Source organism: Lipophrys pholis (assembly GCF_963383615.2).
Source record: "Lipophrys pholis genome assembly, chromosome: 9".
NCBI classification, from domain to species: Eukaryota; Metazoa; Chordata; class Actinopteri; order Blenniiformes; family Blenniidae; genus Lipophrys; species Lipophrys pholis.
The window spans coordinates 11,953,548-11,966,066 of NC_137639.1; the positions used below are offsets into that span (position 1 = coordinate 11,953,548).

The following is a 12,519-nucleotide window of genomic DNA, read 5'->3' on the forward strand; positions in this document are numbered from 1 at the left end:
TCCATCACAGGTTTCCATTTACTGCAGCCTTATCCTGCGTAAAGTAAACGAGAACTCTGCAATTCAAACGAGAAACAAAAACAACGCCTAATACCAGTTACTTTCTTAATGGATTATTGCGTGGCATTTTGAAGTGCACAAACTGCCGGAGCCTGAAGTGTGTTGTGTTATTCAGCTCTCATTCTATTCACTGTAGCTCTCTCTTGTTCAACACTCAATTGCTTTGATGCATCCTCATCAAATTGGCTGTACTAATCAGGAGAATTACCAGGACGACAAAAGCACCTGCTAACGGCACACGCTGATGAGAAGTGGAGGCAGATTGGTCCGATTGAACCGTAATATGAAGTAATAAATCAAAATTGAAAGCTGGGTCTCAGCAGCAGCTCATGGCATTATTACTACATGGCAGATACATAATGATGGTGAAATAATTTAAATTGAAGAAGAAAAAAATCCATTACTGATAAACTTATCAGCTCACGAAGTTGGCAAACTCCAGTGTCTACATTCTAACCGATACGAAAGTCATTCTCTGGTTTTTAAAACATATGTGTTAAAGAAACTAAAAGAAACATTTTGCTATGACAGTACTACTTTACAGTTTTGCTGTGCAGTTGTGGAGCTGCTGTCTATTTACCCTGCACACAAGCCAATTATTCGCTTCAAAGTTATGGAAACAGTGACCGTTAACACTTAACTTTAATTTACTGGAGAAGAAATGTTACTGTGATGTGAAAGATGTCAGACTGTAAGTGATGTTAGCATCAACCTATTAAGAATACTTCAAATGGACTGTATTTGCAACCGTAACTGAACATTTATATGCTGCTGTGTAATACGTTGTGGTTCATCTCAGCTGTTTTGTTGCTGCTTCGTCGGTTGTCAATATTAATTTGTTTCCTTCAACAACAGCTAACAGCAAGATTAGAGCACAACTCCCTCCAGTTAACTCAAGAAACATCTTCTCAACTTTCTGAATGAGTAACTCAGTTATCAGATTGATCCACAGTGTTGACACTTCAGCTAATGTATCACAAAAACCCTACAACAAGCAGCAGTCATCTTCTTCATCACTTTAGGTAACAAGAGTTAAGGCAGGATACAGTCTGGACAGGACAAGAGTCCAACACAGAAAGACAAACACAGTCACACCTACAAGCAATTTAGAGTAAATCGGCATGCCCCCCCCCCCCCCCCCGAAAAAAAAGCATGCAAAGGTAGAATATGCAAACTGAGCATAGAATGACACATCCTGGACTTACACTGAGTGTAACACATACATTTGTGCACATTATAAAGCCATGGGAGTTCAGAGAGACCATTAAAAATGTATTCAGAATACTAGTAACCTTTTTTTCAGTGAATTTGTAAAGTAAGTGCAATACTTTTTATATAAGTAACTGTAACCAAGTACTGATTTTTAGGAATTTGCGAAGCTCTGGTGAAACAAATAATAAAACAATTTGGTGGCTAGTAGGTGCCAGTCAGGTTTATGAGACTGTGAGCCAGAGAGAAAAGCGGTGTGTGTGCTGAATGTATAAAGACATTATGGATTCACTACTGTAAATCCAGTTTGCTAAAAATAAATGTGGCAGCTGTACACACGCAGGTAGACATTTTTTTGCTATTACTTTGAGGTGCCCCCTCACCAACCCGGCCCCCTTTAAACCCCCTCACTTAGAGCGCACACGCACACGCACACGCACTAGCACTAGCGCACGTGCACGCGCACGCGCACACGCACACGCACACACTGATCCAGCCCGGTGTTTCATTTTACAATGCTCCATAACTATTCTCATTACGGGAGCTTATCTGCAGCCTAGCCATGGAATCCTAGGCTGCTCTTTGAAGTTCTGCCTCAACCAATCATACGGTGGGACTTAGAGGGTCAAGGGTCATCTTTTTAACATAATGGGAAAATGTTGCTAAGTAACAGCATATTGTACTGCATTTGAAGGATCAAATATTGGCAGATTTACGAGGACTAAATTGGAGAGGTATGCGTGTGTCAGCGAGTGTGTGTGTTTGCACAGGTGTGTGACTGTATATGAAAGAGAAAGTGGGGCTTTAGCTGTTTGTGTACCTGCTTAGTGAGAAGATGTGTGTCTGCTGTACATGTACACAGTGCATAATATGCAGGCAAACACAGGTACGTGTACACACACATCGCAGCCTTTGTATTTCCATAGTTAGATAAGTTGTCTGCTATTTAAACAATGTCCGACCACATCTCTCTGCCCTCCTCATACACTCAGGGTTACATCTTGCCGACATGTGAATTGACAGGGCCATTGTCAGATAATTGCCATATCTTTCTGACACAGGCCATCTAAAAGCTCCTGTTTACACAACAAGTGCAAAGGTGCAAAGGAAAGCAGGATGTGAACAGCTTTATTGAGTTTTTCACCACACAATGATTCCTGTCACGAGTGCGACACTGAAAAGATATCAGGAATTTAATAACTGATTGTAGCATTTTCAACAACAGCTTTCTTTTCATACCTTGACCTGAACTTAACAATTTCTTAACCTTAATCCAAATATAGGGCACACAATTGTATACTTTAATAACAAATACTAATACTAATAATTAACTTTTTATTCCTTGAAGAAGCTGAAGCTGATTACATGAGTAATACATGAGTAATACAACCTGAGTAACAAGACTACACAAGCAAACACATTGCCTACCTTCCCTGCCAGCCATCCCAAGTGTCGTATCTCTTTGCTGCCAGCTACTCCCGTCCTGGCCGTATTCTGGACGACCTCTGCCAGCGCCCGCTGTGGTCGGATGACAGGTTTAGGCGACATGATTATTCAGGATGTATCCCATTCAAAGCTGTTGTGAGGAGCCGAATCATGCTCCCTGCAATAACTAATAGAACTTTGATGAAGAGAATTACCTTTAAATCAATGGAATTAAAGACAGACCTGTGCCAGTGTTGATGTGACCGAGTGCATGGCAGCGAACCAGGACAGGGCAGACGGTTGGTCTGGGCATCGCAGCACCACGGTGTGCCTGGTGTCAGGGGAGTGCAGCTCCAGTTGTCTGGAGGAGGAGATAAGAAAAGTTAAAACAGCTTGAACCTCTGTCTTATCACAGGGGAGTTCTAAAACTTGTTTAATTCACAACCTTAAATGAATAAAAACACATCCTTTTGGAATATTTAGAATAAATTGCTTGCCTTATCAGGTAACCCCGATTTGGTCTCAACCAATCGGCTTTGGAAACCAAATGCTAGCAATTTTTGTTTTAGCTCCGACAGATGCTCGTTTGTCTCATCCACTCGATAATGGGCACTCAGTTGCCACAATGAAATGAAGTGTATTGAAATGTGAGTTTATTCAAGTCAATTGAAAACATGAAACAGGCATTGCTCATGCATTTTCTGTGGGCCATATGACACAATGCTCTCTCCCAGTCAATTTCCATAACTAATCTGCTTATATCATATGGGAGTGCTTCTGGCCTCGGGAGAAAAGCATATGCCTCTCGATGTCTCTGAATGGCTCTTTGGTTGTGTGCTCGGTGAATCTGCATTTGAAGCGACATGTGGCTGCCTGCAATGCGTGGAGCAGAGCACCGCTGCTTTATGGCATAGCTTCAAGTGCTCGGCTTCATAAAGTTAAAGAGGTATTTCAGAGCAAAAAAAAAATACAGAAAGCAGAAATGTCAGGGATCATCCTCAGCCTGGATGATGGAAATGGTGAAAATCTGTTCTTGATGTGGTGACTTTTATTACCAAATCTGAACCGATGTAGTGTTTCTGTTAACAGCAGGTCACCAACCAGGTGTTCCTGGTTTTTAAACAGAAACTCTTCTAAACCAGCTCTGCAAAAACATGCTCTCCGTGCAAATTTCCCCTATCACGTACCCTTGAGACCTGGAAAAGCCCCAGTGAATGTGATGAATTTGCTCTTCTGTCAAGCCCTGGTAGTAACCGGTCTACAGCAGATCAGCTCCAGGTGTTACTCTGAGTTAAAAATAGAGGCAGTGCTTGTAAAATACAAGTTGACTGAGGACAGACGGGGGGAGTGCAGAGGAGGAGGGGGGGAACTCCAGGTCCAGATGTGTGTTTTTTAGAGTAGCTTTGTTGAGGATTGTGTTTGTTTTGGAGGTAATATTTACTGCTATGAGCAACAGAGGAGCTTTTCTTTTCCTGGTTGGTTTAGTGTTACTTTAGAGCTACTCCTACATGCATGATGGAGAGTAGACACAGGGAGCAGAACTTGAAGTTGACCCCCATGCATATACTCCATGTATACTGTATATGTAGTTATATAAGTCTGCTTCTGCTTAAATGAGGTTCAATCTCTGGCTTAATCAAAGGATAGTTGTCCTCGCAGGATTATCACTACATATAGTGTGTTTTCAAGCTTGGGAGATCAGTTCCAGCATACAGATTTGATTCATGCAGTGACGATTATAAATATTCATCGATTGACTCTGTATGCATACACAACAGTGCCGTGGAAGGAATGTTTTGATTGCCAAGTAGCCATTTCAAAGCAATGACACAGGTAATGATGTAGCTGAAAACTCAAGTTTTTGATCAAATAAAGTGGAATGAAACTCACTAGAGATAAATAATTGAATGTGTGTGACAGATGATTTGAAGTTCTTATAATTATATATTCGGTCTGTTGCTGTATAGCTTCTTCACTGACCATTAACCAAGTCAAAATGTTCTAATTATATGACTTACTTTGCATGACGCTATTTCTCAATAAAGTGTTGAGGGTTCTCCTTTGTACAACAACGCTTGAAGCTATTGTATATTGGATTCATTGTACAGCAACTTTGATTCTCTTTTAGGAAATATGAATGAAACTGACTTGCCCTGACTCGATCTGCATAGATACGTCATGTCGGTGTACAATCTGTCTAGGTTGACATTTAACACTGTACCATAGAAAAATGTCAAACTGCAAACGTTCAAGCTGATTCTGCCAGTAGTTTAGCACAGCCACTTATGTTTTCTGTGTGTTTGCAAGTTACATATTCCTACAGTGCAAATTGTCATGGTTGTCACAGAAGATTATTGTTCATGCTGGGAAACACAATCCAAGTTAGGGTGAGGAAATCCTAAATTAAAGGTAATAAACATGAATTTTCGTTTGTCCCCATCCACTCCTCTCTTCTTTTGTCTTTTATCATCTCTCTATCACTGTTGGGTGTCCCTCATATCCCTCGCTTCCTGAACTTGTCTCAGGCTTAAGCACAGTTTTAACAACATCTGCCAAAATGAAGAGAAAGCCCTCAGAGGAATGCAACATTGCACCGAGTCTAGTGAAGAAAGATAAGCCAGATTTCCCTGTCACTTAACGTAAAGCCTCTTAAACCATTAAATCCCTGCACCCAAAATGAGAAAAACAGAAAGTAAGTTTGGTCTCACCCTGTAATCTCCAACTTCTGCCTATTATCTAGGGACAGACAAACTCTGAAAAATATCCAACTTTCCTATATGGATGTGAGCACCTTTTTCAATTTTCATGGATTAAACCTAACCGAAGATGTTTCTATTTGGGTGTCCTGCCATGCAAACATTTACCAAACATTTACTGGGTGAGTCAAAGGGGAATTTGTCCTGGCACAAAGGATGAGGAAAAAGCTTCATTAAAAAAAAACACACAAACAAAACATTTTCTCGTAAAGGTAAATTCAACCAGGAACTTGAGCTCTGACTCTGTCCGGGAACTTTATCAAACTGCAAAACAAAGTGTTATCTGTGGAAGGCAAAACTTCCCCATGTGACTGGATGAGATACTGACCCCACCTCTTGTATAACCAGCTTTCCATTAAACCCAAGGTTATGGCCAAAACAGTAAATGTTCAACTCAAGAGTGCTCTAAAATGGTTTAATATATTATCCATGTTTTATTACTGATTTTCCACGAGAGTCACAAACTCAAAGGACATTCCTCTCTGTGCTGCAACGTGACCGTCTTTCAATCATCCTGTGTCACCAAAACTGAATTACCAACCCTGGAAAGGGGGAATTGCCACAGTCCTCATATGGTTTCAGGTGTGATAATAATAGGCTGTTTACACTTCTAAAAAATAATATTCAAAAGTCCTTATGAGGATCTGCTTGTACAGCTTATATATAATAATTTGTTTTTAAAGAACAAGAGGAAGTTGAGTCAAAGTACTTGATTCAATCAATGTGTCTTTGTGTGTCCACAGATATTACACAAGGTTGTCTTGTATCATTTTCAGGAGAACTCTACAAGTTTAACAGGTTGGCTCCACTTAAAAGTTTGTTTTTCTATTGCATGAAAACTTGTGAGCGCAAAAATTACCATTTAGAAAGACACATTGAGATGTTACTGAGTTCCTGTTATGTATTGTTGTTGAGTTCAAAAGCTCCACAGACTATTTAAAAAAAAGCAGACAGTATCGAGCCTCGTCCTGTATCTTCAATACACATTAAGCTGAGCTGATTTCTTTTCACATTTATAAAATAAATTGTAGTTTCAAAACCAGCTCCTCACTCATTAAATGCAGTTTAACAAAATTACTAAAGAGAAACCTTCTTCTGACTCTGGAATAATGAGGCTCAAACAGAAGCAGTTGCAGCTGTAAATCCACTCAACAATGTAGAAAAAAGGAAAGAGTCATAGAGGAAAATCTGAATGTAAACATTACCAGTTTGGGCAAAACATTATTGTACCTCACTAAAAAGTTACTTAAGCAGCCGTTTCTTTTGTGAACAAGTGTATAGGCTCTCATTGTCATGATCACACCAACAATGTTCTCTAAAATACAAAAAAAAAAAAAATAGTACCTGAATAAATTTGTTAAAAAAAAATAAATAGTAACTTGCGTTTTTCAGTTAGGACTGTCATATCAGTGAAAGCTTCGAGCTCAGAGCAGTTGAAGTTTAATGTTAGTTGGATTAAGATGATCTCTGATTTAGATGTTATCAACACTTGAAAAGAAAACTAATTTATGAACATTTACACTAGGAGGGATTTATGTGTTACTCTTTATGCATTAAACAGTAATTTAGAGAAATATTAATCACAAGGACAACAGTTTTCGAATACGATAATGCTAACAGCGCAGGGGGCAGTAACAAACACATTAAAATGTTCCGACATGCAGTTAAAACTTGTGCGATCAATACGGGGCCGACACAGCCGCTCGGTATTGTCACGTGACCTCGGAAAGCGTTTTTCCATCGCTACAGCAACAGCTTGGCACTTAGCACTTAGATGTGTTTATTTAAAAGATTTTTTCAGAAATATTTGTGACTTGATACATTTTTGTCAATAAACGCCTGTTAGCTGAATTGAAAGATTCTTGGTGATTATTGTGTATTTATTGTTGACATTTGCTGGTTTGTAACAGTCTGTGCTCGGATCTCACGCCTTCCCTTTTATTTAAGATTGTTATATTTTGCACAGAAATATTAACTAACTTAAATAAACCCTTTTTCAAACGAGACTGATAGTTTGGCAATTAGCTATTTTTTTCTTTTCAGAGAAGTTTCACGTTTAAATGGCAACATTTTGAAAATTATGTAGTTAGCATGTAAAGCCAATAGTGGGAGCTGTTGTTTGTTTTTGTAAAGAAACCACACACACGTACAGAGAACCACACACTAAAAACATTAACAATGGCGAGTACAGACATTCGTATGGACAGACGACAAAGTTGGATTGCCATTATAGTGACTCTCAACTATAAAAATACCAAGTCCCAAGAGCATATGGACTGGAAGTCATGTCACTGTGGAGGCTGCCACTGTTGTTATTGTCCATCTAGTCGCCCATGTTAGGAGGAAATATTTACTACAGCTGTGGTGCACAAGCGCAGTAGCAGCAATTCAGAAAAGTTGTATCTCCTTTCTTAGAGTCGCATGTTTCAAAGAGTTGCATGTTTCCATGTTTACACAGAGACAGAGCGTTTTTGAAAAGTTCCACCTTGGGAGCCGTTCTCAAAAAGCAGTGTTTTCAGTGGCTCCGAGCACCGTTGTCATCTAAACGGACCCCCAAAATGCAACAATAGTTTTATGTTCACACTTGAAAACATTGTGCATAAGCAGGGTTAATTCATCTCCTCCGTCCACGCTGATTCTGTCATAATTGTACATTGTAAAAGTCGCTCCTGTTTTCACAAGTGGCTCTAGCACCAAAAATATACATCAGATTCAACCCATCTGGTTTGCTAGTCAACAGAAAATCATCTGTTTTCTGGATAAATTCCCGCTTTGTTTACAAGTATTTGTTTGTGTACATTAACAGTTGGAATTCACAGGTTGAGGAGTCCAAACTTCCTCGGTCCTCAGTTTTAAAGTCACACTTCACTGTTACGACCTGACTTTGATGTTGCCTTCATCATCTAAAGCTTTCAACTTTAGCGAGATTGAACTTCTAAAAATCATACATATGCAGAGAGGGACGCACATAGATGGAGGGACAGAACGATAGAGAGAATTGTTGTGAAGGGAAAAAGGAATACATCAAGGAGCTGACAACGATGGGAAGGGAGTGGAGATAGAAGAAAGAATTGATTCAGACGTACGAGAGATAACCGACAAAGCTGCAAACACAAACATGGATGATGAAAGAAAAGAAAGGGAGAAAGGAGTGAGTGGACAAAAGAGGGCAGAAAAATACAAACAAGTACCGAAGACTGAAAAGCAGACGGGAGAAGCAGTGACAGTGAATGTATCACAAGTGGGGAAAAAATACAACATAGTAAGAGAGATAAGTAGGTAGCGATAACCGGCTCGAAGGCACATGGATTGTGAAATGAAATACAGAAAAATGACAGAGAGAAAAGAGAGTAAATCACTGTTTGCCCCCCTGCTGTGTGACTGGGTCATTGTCATATTACCAACCAATTAGCTTGATGACACCTCCTAGCGGACCACCCCCTGCGAGCTCAGTATTATCCAAACACTACTTCAAACGTCTGACTTTAAGAAAAACTAAAAACGGCCCCAAAAAAGTGGGAAAAAAAAATACATTTGAGTAATCCCTTCAGGATTGGAGTAAAATACATCGGCGCCAGGGGCAGATGTTTCCATTCTCCATGTGTCACAGTGTTGAGTTAAGGAGATGAGAGGAACTGGTTAACCTTTCGTTAATTAAAGTAACCATCGATTGGGTGTTTCAGGGTTGAACTGCAGGACAGTTGCCAGAGACAACAGAGAAAGAAAAGCCTGGGAGACAGTTCATAGTCACACACATGACATACGTGACATTTCTCTTCACAATAGATGTGCTGTGCACCTTTTATATAGTCGCAGTGCACATAAATGTATCCAATTCTCTGTGTGGAAATTGAAACAGTGACTCCATGGTGGCCTGAGCACATGCTGATATTTGAGAGGCAGTATCTCATATTAGAGTTAAAAAAAAAGAGATAGCATAATGGGTGCTGCAGTTGTATAGTGGTGAGCCTCTAAAGATGCCGGTGAGACTGAGTGGTGTCTTTAAAGCTTCTATCTCATCGTGCTCGAGCAACTCATAACAAGTGGGAGACACAAACAAATGAGAAAATGAGAAAATAGGCAACACATTTAAATTGGAGTTAGCCTAAATTGGTACGTTGTGTATGCTACACAAACTTTTGGTGAAATTCGGGTTAAAACGCATCTGCAGTTTTCATGGATGTTGCATGACATTTAGATAATAATCTCTCAAGATTTGCTCAACATTCACCAGACAAAACTACAATTAGCAAGGCACTATAACTCGCACTCGATAGGATAGGGGCTTAAATTGTCTCTGTTTTAGCTATCTCATCGACTGTTGACTTTTCAAGGTGTCCCATTTACACCGCAAGCTATTATAGGCTCGAGCACCACATTATCCTAACTTAAATATTTTACGTAGAGAGGATGGATGAAAGCTGATCAATTTCTTCTTTTCTTTATTTGACTTTAAATCCCTTAAAAAAGGTCCAACTCTGTTTTTTTTTTTTTTGCTGATTTCAAATTTGACTAACTTGATTGAAAAACATGTATGCGTTCAGAAACTGATGATGTGAAAAATAATAGCAACAAGTGCAAGGAGAGCTCACAAAGAGTTAGTTTTGAGAGTCAGGTGTTTGTGAGATATGTGTGTGTGTGTGTGTGTGTGTGTGTGTGTGTGTGTGTGTGTGTGTGTGTGTGTGTGTGTGTGTGTGTGTGTGTGTGTGTGTGTGTGTGTGTGTGTGTGTGTGTGTGTGTGTGTGTGTGTGTGTGTGTGTGTGTGTGTGTGTGTGTGTCCCAGTTACCTGTTCTCCAGGTCGGGTGTGGTCATGGCTCTGGTTACATAACACATCTTCAGTGGTATGCACCTCCGGTCTCCGCTGAGAGACAGGGAGGACTGCGTAGATGGGCTTGGGGGATCAAACGAGGAGGAGGACGATGAAGAGGTGATGGGTGGGCTGCCGAGGCGTGGGGACTCAGGGGGGGGGGTCTCCCAGCCGATCTCTGACACAGGGGAGCCTTTTTTGACGTATGGCGTGGCCTCTCGCATGTACTTGACTGGAGAGGAAAGGAGAAAATCAGAGATACAGCAGAAAGAGGAACATAGTATTAAACTCTGGGAATTTTCTTTATTGACTTTACACATGACTCCATTTTCTGAAGTGCTTCAAAGATTATTTTACTCTCTAATACTAATGTCTGAAAACGTTCTACATCAAGGCCAAGAGCACAACACTGGCACCAACTTGTATTATGTTAACCCATTTAATTTGGTGCGTATTAAAATCTCGGCAGAGTGTTTGACCTCATGGCCGTCTTGTGATGGAAAATCCATACGTTGCAGCAGCACGGAGAAGACTAACTAGAAAAGTGTGACAAGACATACGACATGTGTGTGTGTGTGTGTGTGTGTGTGTGTGTGTGTGTGCGTGCGTGCGTGCGTGCGTGCGTGCGTGCGTGCGTGCGTGTATATGTGTGTGTGTGTGTGTGTGTGCGTGCGTGCGTGCGTGTGTGTGTGTGTATATGTGTGTGTGTGTGTGTGTGTGTTTGGGGGGGGGGGTGTACCACAGATGTTTGAATACACAGCCAAAATTTTAACTAATTATAATACAGCTGAGGTGTTGGGTAAGCATTACAAACTGTCATGGGGCAGCAGCAGCAGCAGAAAAATAATTTTCAACAACAGCTTTGTGCATTAATGATGCCTGAACTTTGGTGTAAAGGCCCAAGAGGGTGTGTGTGGGCAGAATATGAAAACTTGCTGGAGTCATTTTCCTCTATGGAGATGAAAGTGAAGACCCTGTGTCTGTTTATTACAATGGTTCGGAGTGAGTGCATCTTCTTTAAAACAAGCATGACTCGATGGGTTACGCATGGCTTGCTATAGTAAAATAAATGTGTGAAGATCCTGTGCTCTCGTTGAATGTTGCACGTTTCGGTTTGCAGCACAGACAGCAGCACTCCAGTTCGTTTCTATCACAATGAGTTGCAGTCAGTCTCTGCTGCCAGTGAAATTACAACGGCAAATGCCAACATGCTGAAAGCCAAAACAGGCTAAGGTGGGTCTTCATCTCATAATTAATTTGTTAAAACGTATTGACAGTAAATCTCTGCGGCCACAGGGAAGTTGTGGCATGAACAATTACAAAGCTTCACCCTTCCCGCTCCAACAAATCTGAGAGGTCATTCACAGCGGACGCTGCAGGGCTACCTGAACAAAAAAAAAAAAAAAAAAAAAAACTTTCCAAGTAGGAGAAACAGAAAAGTCTACTTGTAAAAGTCAAATGGATTCCTTAGAGGCTTGACAACTATTTTAAATTCCTCATGTCCTCAGGTTTGAAAGGGGAAGACAGGACACATGTTTTACTAAAAGGCAGAAAAAGAGCTACAGCGATAAAGTAGGTGCTCACCATGCTTTATATCTTTTCAATGCTCGGAATTCTTGCTCTGGCCCAAATGTGTAATTGGCATATCCCACTGTACAGCTGCGTATAATTGGCATATAGCTGGTGGCGTTTGTAATCCGGCATGTGAACTATCCTCGGTAGCAGCACTATAGAGCCCTATGAGACGGTGTAACAAGCCGAACCGCCGACCTGTGGACGAGGGAATGACAGGCTGACGACACTTAACAGAGGAGACACTGGAGGTCCACGCACAAGCCCGCTGCTCAGAACTAACCCCACACTCATGTTAGATTAAAGAACTGAAAAAAATACAGATTTATGTCTTAAAATTTATCATAGCAGGATACAATAAGAGCACATTTAATGGATTGAGACGACTGAATATGGTTCACTTGAATGGTGACAATTGCGGTATTTCGTTTAGGGCCACGCAATTTGAGGCCAAAATGACATAAAGGAATGCGTAGGAGTTAAATGCGAAGGAAAAAGGTCAATGTTGTTCACCCTTGAGCTGAAGTTGTTTGCGTACAAAGATTGTGACATAAACACAGACTGCCTACTTCCATGTTTTTGTGCAAAAGCTGCAGAAGAATTTCAACAAACATCTTAGACCCAAGGTCAAAATTCAATCCCTTATCGTAATCACAGTGAAGATCAGTTATACAAGTTGCACAAAACGT

At 40.6% G+C, this 12,519-nt stretch overlaps 1 protein-coding gene across 1 annotated transcript in view; it reads right to left on the minus strand.

Annotated features, from left to right (window-relative positions):
* sntb1 (syntrophin, basic 1) overlaps positions 1 to 12,519 on the minus strand; it is a 35,764-nt gene that overhangs the window by 12,479 nt on the left and 10,766 nt on the right. The window contains exons 3-5 of the mRNA XM_080470856.1: positions 10,238 to 10,490; positions 2,938 to 3,055; positions 2,698 to 2,787 (exon numbers count right to left, since the gene is read on the minus strand). Of these exons, the coding sequence (XP_080326982.1) occupies positions 2,698 to 2,787; positions 2,938 to 3,055; positions 10,238 to 10,490 (461 nt within the window). The remainder of the gene's footprint in view (positions 1 to 2,697; positions 2,788 to 2,937; positions 3,056 to 10,237; positions 10,491 to 12,519) is intronic.